This window comes from Pteropus vampyrus, unplaced genomic scaffold (assembly GCF_000151845.1).
Source record: "Pteropus vampyrus isolate Shadow unplaced genomic scaffold, Pvam_2.0 Scaffold568, whole genome shotgun sequence".
Taxonomy (NCBI): domain Eukaryota; kingdom Metazoa; phylum Chordata; class Mammalia; order Chiroptera; family Pteropodidae; genus Pteropus; species Pteropus vampyrus.
This window is the reverse complement of record NW_011889349.1, coordinates 672,115-685,913: the sequence shown is the minus strand read 5'-3', so window position 1 is coordinate 685,913 and position 13,799 is coordinate 672,115. Positions and strand designations below refer to the sequence as shown.

General features: G+C 48.8%; 1 protein-coding gene across 5 annotated transcripts in view; it reads right to left on the bottom strand.

Moving 5' to 3' along the window:
• Positions 1-3,987: 3,987 nt before the first annotated feature.
• Positions 3,988-13,799, bottom strand: part of PATZ1 (POZ/BTB and AT hook containing zinc finger 1) — a 20,177-nt gene continuing 10,365 nt past the window's right edge. Inside the window, exons 4-6 of one of the 5 annotated variants that reach the window (XM_023525514.1) lie at positions 6,956-7,093; positions 6,406-6,544; positions 5,380-5,495 (exon numbers count right to left, since the gene is read on the bottom strand). In XM_023525514.1, the coding sequence (XP_023381282.1) occupies positions 6,435-6,544; positions 6,956-7,093 (248 nt within the window). In that variant the 3' untranslated portion in view covers positions 5,380-5,495; positions 6,406-6,434. Of the gene's footprint in view, positions 5,496-6,405; positions 6,545-6,955; positions 7,094-13,799 lie in introns of all 5 variants that reach the window. The other 4 variants (XM_011384276.1, XM_011384277.2, XM_011384279.2 and 1 more) reach the window with 4 other exon arrangements.

Sequence of the window (13,799 nt, the reverse complement as noted above, 5' to 3'; positions counted from 1 at the left end):
TAGTGGCTGCTAAGTGTCCAACACTAATTCAGGTATTGTGAATACAGAGATGAATTACCTTTGCATAAACCCCATTTGCAAAGAAACCATATGGGGAGATAGATCTATAAAAAGATGATGCAAAAGTAGAAATATGTGCAGAGCAGAGATGGCACAGAGGAAGACACAGTTATGGCGCCCTGGGCTCCATAGTCAGACAGTTCAGGATCCGAGTCTCGGCTCTACCACTTCACAGCTCTATGACATTGGAAGTGACTTGACCTCAGTGAGAATAAAATAGTACCGACCCCATAGGATTGATGATGTACGTAAGGCCCCTGGCATGGTGCGTGCCACCTAGTAGTGACATAATAAATGAAAACTGTCTCTGTTCTGGGGGGCAGGGGAAGTATGCAGACAGGGGCAATTTGAGCTGAGCTTTGAATAAGAATTCCTCAGGTAGCCAAGAGGTCAGGACTTTACAGGCAGACGAAAGGACAGGAATAAGCAAACAGCTTATTATTATCCAAAGAAAAGCTTTAAAAAAATTAAACACAGCCCCTGCCACTCATGGAGTTTGCGCTCCTTAACATGGACACCAAAGCATTCAGCAGGCGTAGATTTTGACTCGGAAATAAAAATCAAATGAGACTGCCCTTCAAGGAGGGAGGAAGGTGTCAATAATCACGGAGTTTTCTTTTCATTGCTACCGTAGGCTTTGACCTCAGCCTGGTATGGCCTGGCCACGAAGCAGGGCAGCAGATTTAGGGAGGGCAGCAGTCTTCCCCTGAAGCAAAAATAAGTATTTTCCTGTTGTGCCCATACACAGCAATACAAAGAAGCTTTATTCAGAGGCACCTACCTCCACACTGCTTTGTCCTCAAAGGAAATTTGTTTTGTTAGGATGGATTAGTCTCTTAGATAAATATTTGGCATTTCCTTTCGCAGTAGTTTAGTAAGAGATGCAGATCCAGACATTAATTATTCTGCCCTCCTCCTCCTCCTCCTACCCCTCCCCCCCCCCACTGAGAAATGCTTCCCAGGATGTAAGACGCACCCTCCACTCTTGGAGAGGTCCAGAAGAGGGTCAGGCAGGTGGCTGTGGGACGTGTGTGTGTGTGTGTGTGTGTGTGCGTGTGTGTGTGTGTTTGTGTATGTGTTTAAGGACTAGAATTCTGGAGGGCCAGCTGCCAGCTGCTGGGCATGATTATGTAAACTGGAGGGACCACCAGCCTACTTCTTCCAAAGGGCCAGGAGAGGGTTGCAAGATTTGTGATAACCTTAGGGTAAGTTTTAGTTAACTTTAAGGTACTCGCAGACCATTGTCACTCAGCGTTGAGAGATGGTATAACTGTGAGATTTCTGCCTGCAAAGGGCACTCTCAAGAGAACTGTGAAATTCTGAATTCACTGCCAAAACAGGCAGCTCTTGCTTTATCCCTGGTGCCTCCAAGTACAAGCCTTTCAGGAAAGCCAGAAAACAGAGGGCCATAAGCAGCCAGAAAGAACCTGAGCGATAGTAACAGGATTCAGTCACTGGCCTCATTCACCACTTCCTCCAATCCTTCCTTCTGCCAGCCTCCTGCCTACCTTCTTCCCTGTCTTTCCTCCTCTGCCCCTACCCTCTAAAAGAGACATGAATGAAAACAAAATGACCGGAAAACTGGGGAGGTGAACTGGGCAGGCAGTTCTGGTTCTGAGCTCATTGAGTCCTTCGTGTGTGCTCCGGAAATCCTTAGAATGACCTTGGTTGGGGTACTCTTGGCATTGCACTCTGTGTGGATCAATAGATTGATTGGCAGACCAAGAAATCACAACCTCTGGGTGTCAGATCAATTTAACTCATGTGAACCATGAGTCTGGTTGGCTAGGACCTGAGTCTGAGTGACCTCCAAGATCTGAAACCAGGGAAGGCCTGGAGAAGCAGGAAGAGAAACTGGTCTTGTGCAGCGGTCAGCAACCTGTGGCCTGGGTGCCAAACCCAGCCCACCATTTGTTTTTGTACAGCCTGTGAGCTAAGAATTACATTTTTAAATGGTTGGAAAAATCAAAAGAATATTTTCTAACGTAAAAATTACATGAAATTTGAATTTCAGTATCCATCAATGAAGTTTTGTGGGAACATAGCCCTTCCCATTCATTTATGTACTGTCTATGCCTGGTTGCTCTTGTACAACGGCAGAGCTGAGTAGCTGTGACAGAGACCATATGGTTCACAAAGCTGAGAATGTCTATCCTCTGGCTCTTTACATAAAAAGTCCATTTATCCCTGCTCTTGTTAATTACTGTAGTCTAGTGGAGGAGGTAAACTAAAAGGGAGCTTTTTGAGTGTTTCCTAATGTACTTCACAGTTATCAGCCCACGTAATCCTTACAGCAGCCACGTGAATAAGAACCGTTATCTTCGTGTTCCGGAGATGTACATGCCAGAGGTCACCCAGCTGGAAAGTGGTGGCCCTGGGGTCTACCCCCAGTACTGTCTCAGGAGACTGCCATGAGAAAACTGAGGTTCGGAGATTTGCCCAGGGTCGGCAGTGACCAGATGGTGGAGCTGGACAGCCAAAGCACAGGCCCTTTACCCTTGACCGTGGCAAGAGAAGTCATTCTGCCTTTGCACGCCCATGTTCTGCACAGCTTTTCTCCCCATGACCTGAAGTCTGTGCCACATGGAGATTTGGAGGTTAGAGGTGCTGGGGGCAGGCAGAGACACCTCCACCTGCTGCTCAGGCCTCCAGGTGAGTAGTGGTTTGGAAGAAACGACAGCCTGCTTGCTTTGTGGTTCCCTTCCTGCCATGTGACAGATACTGTTTCCCAACTATTGTCCCTACCTGTCCATGGACACAACCAGTGGTTTCAGGTGGGGAGTAGGGCTGAGAATGTCTCAAATCCTTTGTTCAAGGCCAGGTTCTTTGTTTTAATGCCCAGTGGGTATGAACAGCGGGCAGATTTTGTAGTGTTCTACAAGATCACATGTCTACAGGACCTCAGCATTGTAGGGTAGCTCCTTTCTCTGATACACCAAACAGCCCAAGCCTCCATCCCACATGCTCCACAGAGCCCAGCAACTTACTCAAGATTTTGTGTCAGGGGTTTAGAGGTTTTTTAAAAAATCCAGTTCAGTCTTTGTCTTTAAACCAGAACGATGTATTAATGTAGGTCTAAATCATTTTGTGCTTTGTTTGTTCCTCCTGGTATATGTTTATTTTTTTCTCCTTTATCACTTTTTTCTACTTGTTTGTGGAGGTTAAATGCTGTTTCTGTTAGTTTAGGGGTTTCCCTCTTCTCTTGTCTGGCTGCTGTAAGTCTGCCAGTCCCCTCTTAACTAATTCTTGCTCCCATTAATTCTCCACTGCATTCACTTCTTGCCTCTTGTTTACTGTTCTCTTTTCCTCTTCTTCTCATGCATTCACCACGAAGGCTACAACCTTTTACTTACCCCATAGGTTAACATGGGGTTGGGGTGATTGAAGTTGCTGAATTTCTTAAAGCCTATTGGCCGTGAAGATTTTCAACCTACCCATGTCCCTCCTCAGGTCCTAGCTGGTTTCCTCTAAGTGCAGGTCTTCTCTCCCAGTGTCCTCCCCCGACCTCTCACCCTCCTAGACTACCCTACCCACCCTCTCGCTGTCACTATTCCTGGAAAAAACATTGCCTAGTTTTTCTCCTTGGACTTCTTGTTACATTTGCTTACTTGTTAATTGTCTCTCTCTCATTAAGCTTCACGAGGTGCCGTTCACCTCTGTATCTCTCCAGGGTCTGAGGCTGGGCCTAGCACACGGCAGTGAAGACAACAAGGAGCGAATATCTGTTGAATGAATGGGTGAATGCTGGCAGCTGAGTCCTCAGTGAGAACATCCACCTGTCGATCTCAGAGGCACTGGTGCAATGAAGAAGAAGATAGGTCTCCTGGGATCCCATCCCCACACCAGGTGCACGGGCACAGACTGCCCATCTTATGGGTCCCAAAGACCCCTGTGGCTGAAAAACCAAACTCAGGGGAGCAGGTAGAGTAACGTACTAACGTTTTTAATACAGTCTGATCAGATCAATTCACATCACGAGGTCAACCTGGGCTTGCTCACATGTGATACAACCGAGGTGCACAATGTCCCCACCTGCCAACTCTCCTGCCTTCCTGGCTCCCAACAGCACTGAAACCCCCTACCTCCCTGACCAGACTGGCATTTTAAAAATTTTGCATAAAACTATTTCTTCCATAGACTTCAAACAATCAACTAGCCAAGTTAATTATGGTACATCTAAACAAAGTTTAATACTAACCCTAACTTGTGACTGCGGTTTACAAAGAGCTCTGTATCACCTGGGATAGCTTTCAGTAGCAATTCACTACAACTGGTCCTAAAAAATAATAACAATAATAATAATAATTAGAGAATTAAAACCCAACAGCAAGTTGAATGGTTAAAATCACGTAAGAACTGGAATTTGGGGTGGGAGTGTCCTCAATAGCTAAGCTCATCCTAGTAGCAAAATGCTAGCCTCCAAGCAGGGCTCAGAAAGGTCTGAGGCCCTCCAGGTCAGGGGTCAAGCTCAGGGGGCTCTCGGAGGACACTCACCCCATGGTCCACGGAATGCTGTAGGCTTCCAGCTTCCTTAAAAACAGTTGGGCATCAGTGTTGTGTAAGTGGGTGGGAACCCTACTGTGGTTTCTTTTGAGGGATATAAGAAGGGGGAATGAAGGATCAGAGAAGTAGGAGAGGATCAAAATCACTGAGGTCCCAGAATGCCACCAGGTGTAGGTTTGGGATGGGGTCACTAAGAATTGAGCACCAGAAATTCCAGCTTCTGCCCATTAAAGAAACTGAGACTGGTGTTGCCTTGGAGGCCTATGTAGTGTTTCCTGCCCTTGTCCCATACCAGGTCTCGTAGATATTTCTGCAGAGTATCAGATGACAATCTATTTCTAAAGACCATTGGGGGAATGGGTGGTGGAGAGGAATGGGATGATAAGGTTGGGGGGAAGTTAAAAACGAATAAAAATCTCTCAGCTACAGAACCCAAAGACATCACTTTCCTCCGCATTCACAGCATTTCTCAGCAGTCCCCAGATGGCCATTTGTGGGGATACAGCATCTGCCTCACTTCCCCTCAGGCCCCATGGGCTGCTGGTCAACCTCAGGATCTACTAAAGATGATGCAAACGCCGACTGAACAATCTGAAACCCAAATGACTCAAGGAGAGACATGTTCTGCTGGGGAGAGAAAGGTGAGCCAAGGGCAGGGCCTAGGTCTCCCAGGGGGCCCCCGAGAGCCCGGACATGCACCTTCTGGATGTGTTTGTTCAAGTAGGACTTGGAGCGGAAGAAGCTCCCGCATTCAGGGCAGGGGTATTTCTTCTCCCCGTCAGACTCCATTTTGTTTTTGGGGACGGCCATGTCACAGGAGAAGGAGCCATTGGTGCTCTGCTTCTCTGGCGTCTTCAGGTCACTGGCGTCTGAGAGGTCGCCGTAGGAGTCGGAGCTCTCAATCGGATCCTGATGTGAGCATTTCTGGCCTTCTAGGAAAAAATAAAACACAGAAGAGAGATGAGGCCAGGCTTTGGAGGTGACCCTTCCTGGAGGGGTCATGAGGGGCCAGCTCACAGGCCTGTGGTGGGCAGCTGATGGCCAGCCACTGTCCTGGCAGAACCCACAGAGGTTCAGCTGGTCATTCTGGGAGCTTGGCGTGCCTACGGGGGTGAGACAGCAGGGCCCTGGGGCTGCCAGCCTCCCCTGTCGCGGACTCTTCATGCAGGTGCACATGTATCGCTCACCACCATCTCAGCCTGCTTCAAGGAAAGGGGCACAGAGCGGGGACCTCACTGCTTCTGTCCAGAACAACTAAAAGGCCCCCAACTCCCAGGTGCTCTCTTGGGTGCCTCTGAAGGTCAAACAGCTGTTCTGATGATGCCGAGCAGGTATGTCAATGGCCTCACCTCTGCACCAGACTAGCTGCGCCCTAGCAAGGCAGAACCAGACCCGCAGAGTCCTCAACCTGGCAGACCCCACTGATGGCTGAGATAGAAGCGAACCCTTTTCCCAATGCTGCCAACACAAGCCCTGCCTGACCACCTTCCTTCTGCCAAAACCCTTCCAGGGCCGAATGGCCAAAGCACATAGATTAAAAGCAACTTTGAATAACTCAGTCAGTTGGCTGTCCCCACACAGGGCTCAGGACAATCTGGAGCTGGAGACAACCCTCACTGTTCTGCCTTGCCCGGCCCACACTGGAGTCCTTCACCAATCAGTAGCTTCCTGCCTGGTTTCAGAGAGCCATGCCAGGAAGGGAGGTCTGTGATGGGAGCGTGGAGCATGCCATCTCTGCCATCCACCAAGCCCCTGGCATCATCCCCAAGGCGACGACAACTTGAAATACCAAAGAACAACCTGAATCAAGTGAAGGTGGGGCTTAGGGTGCTCTATTCAAACCTTCTCCGAGTCAGAGGCAGTCAGGTAGCTCATGTATCGCCATGCATCTCACAAACGCAGCCAGAGGCCCTCTGGAAAGGGCCGCACAGCAACCAGTCACCCCTATCAAGAGGGAAGCCAGCCCTTGGCTCCCCCTGCCCTGCAGGGTCAAAGAAGAAAGCATTCAGCCACAGTTCCACACCACCCTTAAAGGGCCACAGGCAACAGACAAGCCCAAAGTGACTCATCATGCAGGGCTCCTCTTCCTGCCCTGGGCCTGGGACATCCCTACAGGGCTACAGACTGTGGGGGCCTGGCCAGGAGCAAGGGTGGAGGGCTGGGGACGAGGAGGCGGGGGCTGGATCACAGCAGTGCCCTAAAGCCTCACTCACTGCCCTGGAGTGAGATACCTACTGTGACTTTTGTCCTGGAGGCCACTGCCACTCAGATCTCTGAGCCTCCTCCAGGCGGCCAGTAAGACGGCAGCCTTCCCGCCTCCCCACGCCCGGCCCAGCGTCCCCACAACACAGTCTGCGCAGAGAAGCAAAGTGCAGAGCAAGGGGTCGCTTGCCTTTGTTGCCATAGGTCCTGGCGCAGTGGAACGCTGCTCCCCCATTCGGTATGGGCTCCTGGTGCCTGGAGACCTGGGGAAGGGGAACACCGTGGTGGGTTTTAACATGGACCTTTAAGTAGGAGGCAGAGGAGAAACCTAAACAAGACAAAAGGAGATGAGATCCCGCGGCCAGCACAGAGATACCTCTCTGCTTCCCCCAAGCCTCTCTTCTGGCCGCTCTGGCTAGCATTCCCAGGTCAGCTGCACCTAGAAGGGACCCCCTTCTTGGCTCAAAATTGGCTGCAGCCACGGAAGCCACCTGGCTCACAACAGAGGGTGGCACTGTCTTCGAATCAGCTTCTCTTCGGAGTGCACTCTGCAAGGCTGTGGTGGAGGACCCAGGCCGGCTGCCTGGACGGATGGTCTGAGATCCTGCTCTTGCCTGGGCCAGAGGCCAAATGCCTCGAGGCTTGCTTGGTGCCTCAGTAACAAGTGATTTGAGTGGAGGTCTCACAGCCCAAGGTCAGCGGCAGGGACCGGGGCTAGAAATGTAGTCAGAAAAATATATGGGGCTCCAGGGCAGCCACGGGAGGCCAGCTAACATACATAAAGGTAAACTGCACAACAAACCAGATGGAGGCAAGATGAAGTCCCAAAGGAATGCCTCCAGGAGTTCCCATTCTACTAGAACATGTCCTATTTTGCTAACTTTCTCACCTTCAGAATAACTGGAATTGGTAACTGTTTAGACCTTTTGAAGAACAGTGAAAATAGAAGTTATGTTAAAGGGGCGCAGTCACGTCTTATTCGTAGTGGTCTTTCTGGTTCAATTTTGGAGCATCCATCAGGAAGAAACAAGGATAATCTTAAGGAAGAAACGGATAATCTTTGTCTTTATTTTAGGGAAGGGGCAATCCGGCCATCTTGGAGCTGCTCCGGCCCAACCCAGATGCTCTGGTCAGTTTGAGCCGTGCGATATCTCAGGCTGGGAAGAGTAGATCTTGGGCCAACTTCCACACCAGCCACAAGTCTGAAGATATGGAACCAGGTGGGCCGGCCAAAGGATTTTTGACTTGGATTTCGCGGGAAGGAGCTGTGTCATCGAACCCCATCATGGTCAAGTGTCAGAAAGAGGTTTCAGCAGGAACCAAAGTTTTGTTTTAGCATAAGGCCCACTTGGAGCTTCAGTGCCCTGATGACGTCCCTTTAATTCACTCCAGATCTGGATGACACATTCTCAGTTTCTTCCATTCCCTTTTTAAAACTACAGTTACAGGACAGCAGTGGGATACACTACTAACAGGTCAGAGGCTGGAGAGTACTGTGTAACGTCTGCACAAGACTTGTTTTAAAGTCTGAATTGGCATGGCCTTTGGAATGCTGCGGAATTATAATAAATGTTCACTTTCAGCAAGTGACAATGGTGTGCCAGGGCCCAGTGCATTGCATGCATTATTCTGTAGTATTCCCCTAATCACCCTATGAGCTGGGAATTATTATACCTATTTTATAGATGGAAAAATAAGAGGCTTGGTGAGGCTAAGTAATCTGCAGTCACATGTACAGCTACTAAACGGCAGAGCCTAGACTCCAACCCCAGGATCATGGGCCACCAGGTAGTCCTCAACCACTGGGCAGACAGACTCTTTAATGGTTCCTGTGTCTTGGCCCTGGCCCTAGAAACATTCCTTGGACTTTTGCATTAGGTTTCGTTATCTCCATTTACACTCATGTATTTCTCTTCTATTAGAATGGAAGCTGCCGGTAGACAGGCTATCTGTGGGAAGCTTACTTAACAAACATTCCCCTGATAGTAGCACTTGGTGGTTCTGGAGGAAATGGGGGACTCAGTGAATTGTCCTTACTTTCCTAAAACAGCTTCTTCGTAGCCCTGCTTGGACCAGATGCTAGTGTCTTTCCCTGCCTGGTAGAGTGAGTTGTACTGTGACTGAGTGATCTGCCTGGGGCCAGTCAACAGGGACAGACTGGCTTAAGAGGGTTCCATATGAACATTCTTAAGAGGGAGGCTGTAATCAGGAATGAGTAGATGAGGCTAATTTGGGAAAGGGTATCTTAGCCCTGCTCGTTGTTGTGGCCCCGACAATCAGCATATCAGGACCTTCTGATGATATGATGATGCCACTTTAGAAAGGAATTTTCTTCTTTGTTTTTTAATCCCTTGTGGGGCCTCTGAAGTGCTATGGTGTATACTCTGGCAGGTCCACTGCATTCAGAGGGGATGAGATGAGAAGGGAAGGTGCACCAGGAATTATTATATTTTCTCCTTGAGAAAAGAGCTATACCAGGGGAATATAGCAGATGCTCAATGAAAGCTTGCTGCTTTTTCCTGAAAAACAGTCTGAGAAACACATGGCTGGGTCTTCTTGACTTTACCCAGCTGCAGACTGTACTATCTATAGCAAAACCGCATGGCTGGGTGGTAGGAGTGGATCCACAGCTGCTACTTAAAGCCTAGAATTTAAACACAGAGCAACTTGGCAGCCAAACGTTGGGATAAAACAAACTGAGTTTCTAAAAAGAACACATCTTTAAAGTCAGAAATATTTAGTCGGAATTCCGAACTCACCTTCCCATTCACCACTGATTAATTAACCAAGAACCAAAGAGGCGGCTTGACCCAGATGCCAGAATGGAGACACCGAGCATACATGTGACTCCACTGGAGCCAGCAAGTCATCCTCCCTCTCACTCCAGAGCGAAGAATTTATCGCCAAAAGGCTAACTGCTCCACCATTGCGTTTTCTTGTCTGTTATGCTGCATTTCACACTCCAGAAGCAAATCCTCCTTTCCCAAGTTCCACATCCATGCAGGGGTCAGAGATTGCTCTCTCCTTGTCCAAACCTTGGTGGGGCCATGCTCAAGTGAGCGGTGCTAGAAGGGGGCACTAAGTCAGTTGTGTCAGCTCAGTCCAGGGGAATGGCGGGCTGTCTATGCCCATGACTGGCACTGGTAACAACCTGTACGGCCACCTCTGACTGGGAAGAAGACGTCCTCTACTTTTTAAGCAATGATGTTTCAGACCAGATATTGTCTCTGTCGAAGGCAGAGTCCCAATAAGCTATCCTTCTTCTTCATACCAGTACGTACGTAGATATACGAAGATCCTGCTACAGAAATTTTAAAAGAAAGGAAGAAAATCATGGTGCACATGTATCTCCCAGGTCCTTCTCTCCTTCTCACTGATCAACTTAACTGATTTCCTTAAATTTTAAATGAGGGAACATTTCTATAGCCATCATACTCCTTCCACTGCAAATTATCTTCCTCTACAGAAAGTATAACCTACATCCTGATATGTCTCCAGGACAAGGACAAAGTCATCTGTCTCAAGTGTGGGGCTACAGCAGCCAGACAGCCTCCCATCTTTCCCATTCTTCATAGGCAAGAGTAGTTTGTGTGGCAAAGACTGAAAAAAGGCAGATCTATATGTGGAACAGTTGACTGCTTAAGAATTGTTGGGATTAACAGATTTCAGAGGGTACTTGGAAATTCACCTGATCCAACCTCAACCATCTGGACCAGCTGGCTGACATCAGCCTTTGCTCAAACCCTTGTAGAGATAAGAATATTCATTTATTGGTGCAGCTCCATTCACAGCCTTGGTGGCAGACAGGGCAAAGGATGACCCAGAGCTCTCTGCATTCAGATTCCAGTGTCTCAATGTCTTTGGTATCCTTTTCCTCTTCCTGGAAAAACTGCCTTCCTCTTTTCTTTCTTTCTTTTTTTTTTTTTTTTTTCAGGAGGAGTCTCTTCCTATTTCTGCCCAAGAAATGAGTCCGGAGGTAGAATCCTGCTCCTTCTTTTCTGATAAAAACTGAAATCGTTTTCTTTTCCTTCTGAGTATCCAATGTAGGTTAGACCAGAGCCCTCTTTTATCTTCTTGGAAGAATGGGGCTTCCCACTCTGATCCTGGAACTCAGAGCTGTTTAGCCTCTGATCCAGACCTAGTGTTGGCTTTTCTGAGAAAAGGTGGCCTCTGCTTTTATCCTTCTTGTGCCCCTATCCCAGTCATGTAGCATGTGGCAGCTGCCCAAGTCCTCTTTACCAGCCTACGAAAAACAAATCCTGACGTACAATAGTTGTTGGCTTTGCCACATCAGCTGTCTCGTAACTGGGTCGATTTTCCCTGCTGTTCCCTGCTGCTCTCAGCTCTTCTTTCCTCCTGAGCTGGGCCCCCAGGGGCTGTGCCCCTAAGTCTTCCACCAGTTCTTGCTCCACTCCACAATGAGGGCTAGGCTTTCTGAGTTTCCTTATTAGCATCCTTCTTTATTCTCATTGGTTCCCACTTCTGGTCTCTGACCCCAGTTCTCAGGCTAAAACTTCAGCCTTGAAAACTTGACGAAACTCCTGAGGATGGCATGTTGCAGCAGGTTTAGAGTCATCTGGGGATGCTGTCAGGAAGCCAGGTTAGGATGACGCAGGACAAACTTTCTAGAGCTGGGGCAGCCACGGTCAAAACAGCCACAGCCTGATAACTCCCTGTATGCACAGCCCCACTGGGCTCACTACCTGGGGGAAGCTCCTGCCAGAAAGGGCTCTACTGACATGTCAGAAAATAGGACAGACACTTAAGCAGCTTTTATTACCACCTCCCCACTTTCACAGCAAGATTCCTGATGGTATAAACAGCGACATCCAGCGGCCTTCAAGGCAAACTCCAGGTGTGCAGTCCCAGGGAGAGACCCAGCTTCAGGGCACCAAGAATACTCAGCTACTCAGCCATCTCCCTCCACCAGCGGCCTCAGGGCACATGGAGATAGCATAGGCACCCAAAGATTCCAACCAAGGACTGCAGGGATGCTGTGCCTCGTCCAAACCAGAGTGTCAGTGAGCCATGTCTTTCCTAATACTGTTACAAAGTGTAAGGACGGGGCCTCCTCAATGTGCAGCACCTTGCGGGGTTCAGTTAACTTTCACCTACCCTGTCTGTCGGGATCCTCACAACAACCCTGTGAGGTGGGCAAGGGGGGTGTTCTTAACCCTATTTAAGAGAGGAAGAAACTGAAGTTTAGAGAGGGGAAGGGAGAGCTCAAGGTCGCATAGTAAGGTGCGGTGGGAGGGGCTGGGTTAAAACCCTAGGTTCCCTGACTCCTGGTTCAGTACTCAATTCACTAAGCCACACTCAAGACTTTCAGAAACATTGGGACAAGAGCATCCCAGGAAATAGAACTTTCCAGCAATATCCACACCTGGCCAAAGCAAGCGCACCGTGCATAAGCATCCTCACACCCACCACAGAGAGCTACCCCGACCTCCTTCGGCACAGACACGGCACAAGCCTCCTCCACTGACACTGTGCTTGCAAAACACAAACCTCAGCCTTTCCAACAGCCAACAGGCCCTGGCAGAAGCTCAGGGACAGGACAGGCCTACTTTATCCAACACAACACCAGGGCCAGAGTCAGAGCCCACCTAGGCCAACCTCAACCGCAAGCACGCTACCCTCTCAGAATACTTTCCACTTTCCTGGTTTGGGGCTCTTTTCTGATCATTTGTGCTAGAAAGTTTCCACCCCTATCCATCTCCAGATTCAACCTCTTTCCTTGCTGCTGAATTTCACACACCAGTGAATCAGCAAGCAAAATCTCTCAAGCAGGACCCCTTCTTTTCCACCTCTTGGGGCCTAATAACTTTCCCAGTATCAATATCGATAGTTCAGTGGCATCTACAAATGCATCCATGCTGCCACCTGAGCAGCAGATGTGTTATGAGCCCAAGCCTGGGAACAACACTCTCTCCTCTGTTCCCACTTGCTGATCTCCTAGGCACTCCCATTCCAAGTATCCCAAGTTTCTTGGAAAGGAAGGGGTGGCAAGCAGCTAGCTGAGTGATAAAGGGGTTTATCATTCAGGGAAGGGAGGGCCAGCCGTGCAAAGAATGGACTCTGAGGCAGGGTGGTCGAGACACCCCCTGGCTTCCCACAAGCTCAGGCCCATCCTCTGGAAGTGAGGAAACAGCAGGGAGATTACCTCGGTTACAGATACTGCAGAAGTTGCTGGGCCCCTCGCTGTGCTTCTTCAGGTGGTCTGCCATGTACGCTGCTCTCAAGTACTTCCCACACACCTGGCAGGGCACCTTGTCTTCATGACAGGCCAGGTGGGAGCGCAGACGGTCTCGGGTGGCGAAAGAAGCATTGCAGGTCTGAGGGCAGAAAGGAAAACAGGATGAGGTGAAAGGTGGTATTCCACACCTTACTCCCCATCAAGCACACAACGAAGCGAAACCATTTCTGGCCGACACGTTTGATTCCCTGTACAAACAGAGCTTTAGAATGTGACCCAGGCTTTCTCCCCAGAATGTCAAGTAACTGCTTTTATTTCCCACAACGGCTCCTCATGGAACACCTGCGCTGGAATTATTGATTGCAAATGGCTGTAACGTGCCCAGAACATGGCACACTAAGTACTATGCTCCCTACGAAATGAGGATTGGGCGTTTGTTCATTTGTAAACTTTAAGAATTGACTTCAGTTGCGTCAACTAGGAATTTACAGAAGAGTTACTAGCATATAAACAGACCAGTCTTCCTGTTCTCCATCCTGGGTTTCCCCTAGTTGCTTTATACAAAGAATTCAATGTATTCACTTTATTCAAAAGTGACGTTAGTCTTGGCCACAGGAAAATGGAAAGGCAGGACAAAGCACAGAGATGATTCTTCATGATAGTCTTGTGAGTTTGTATTGCAAAAGCAGCCCATAAAATGATAGTGTCAATTCGGCTAACATGATATGCTTGCTTCGGCAGCACATATACTAAAATTCTGCTAACATGAGAATTAGCAGAGAGAACGAGGGTCAGAGGCTTTGGGAGCATTTGTGAAATGTTAAGTTGGGGAAGTGCT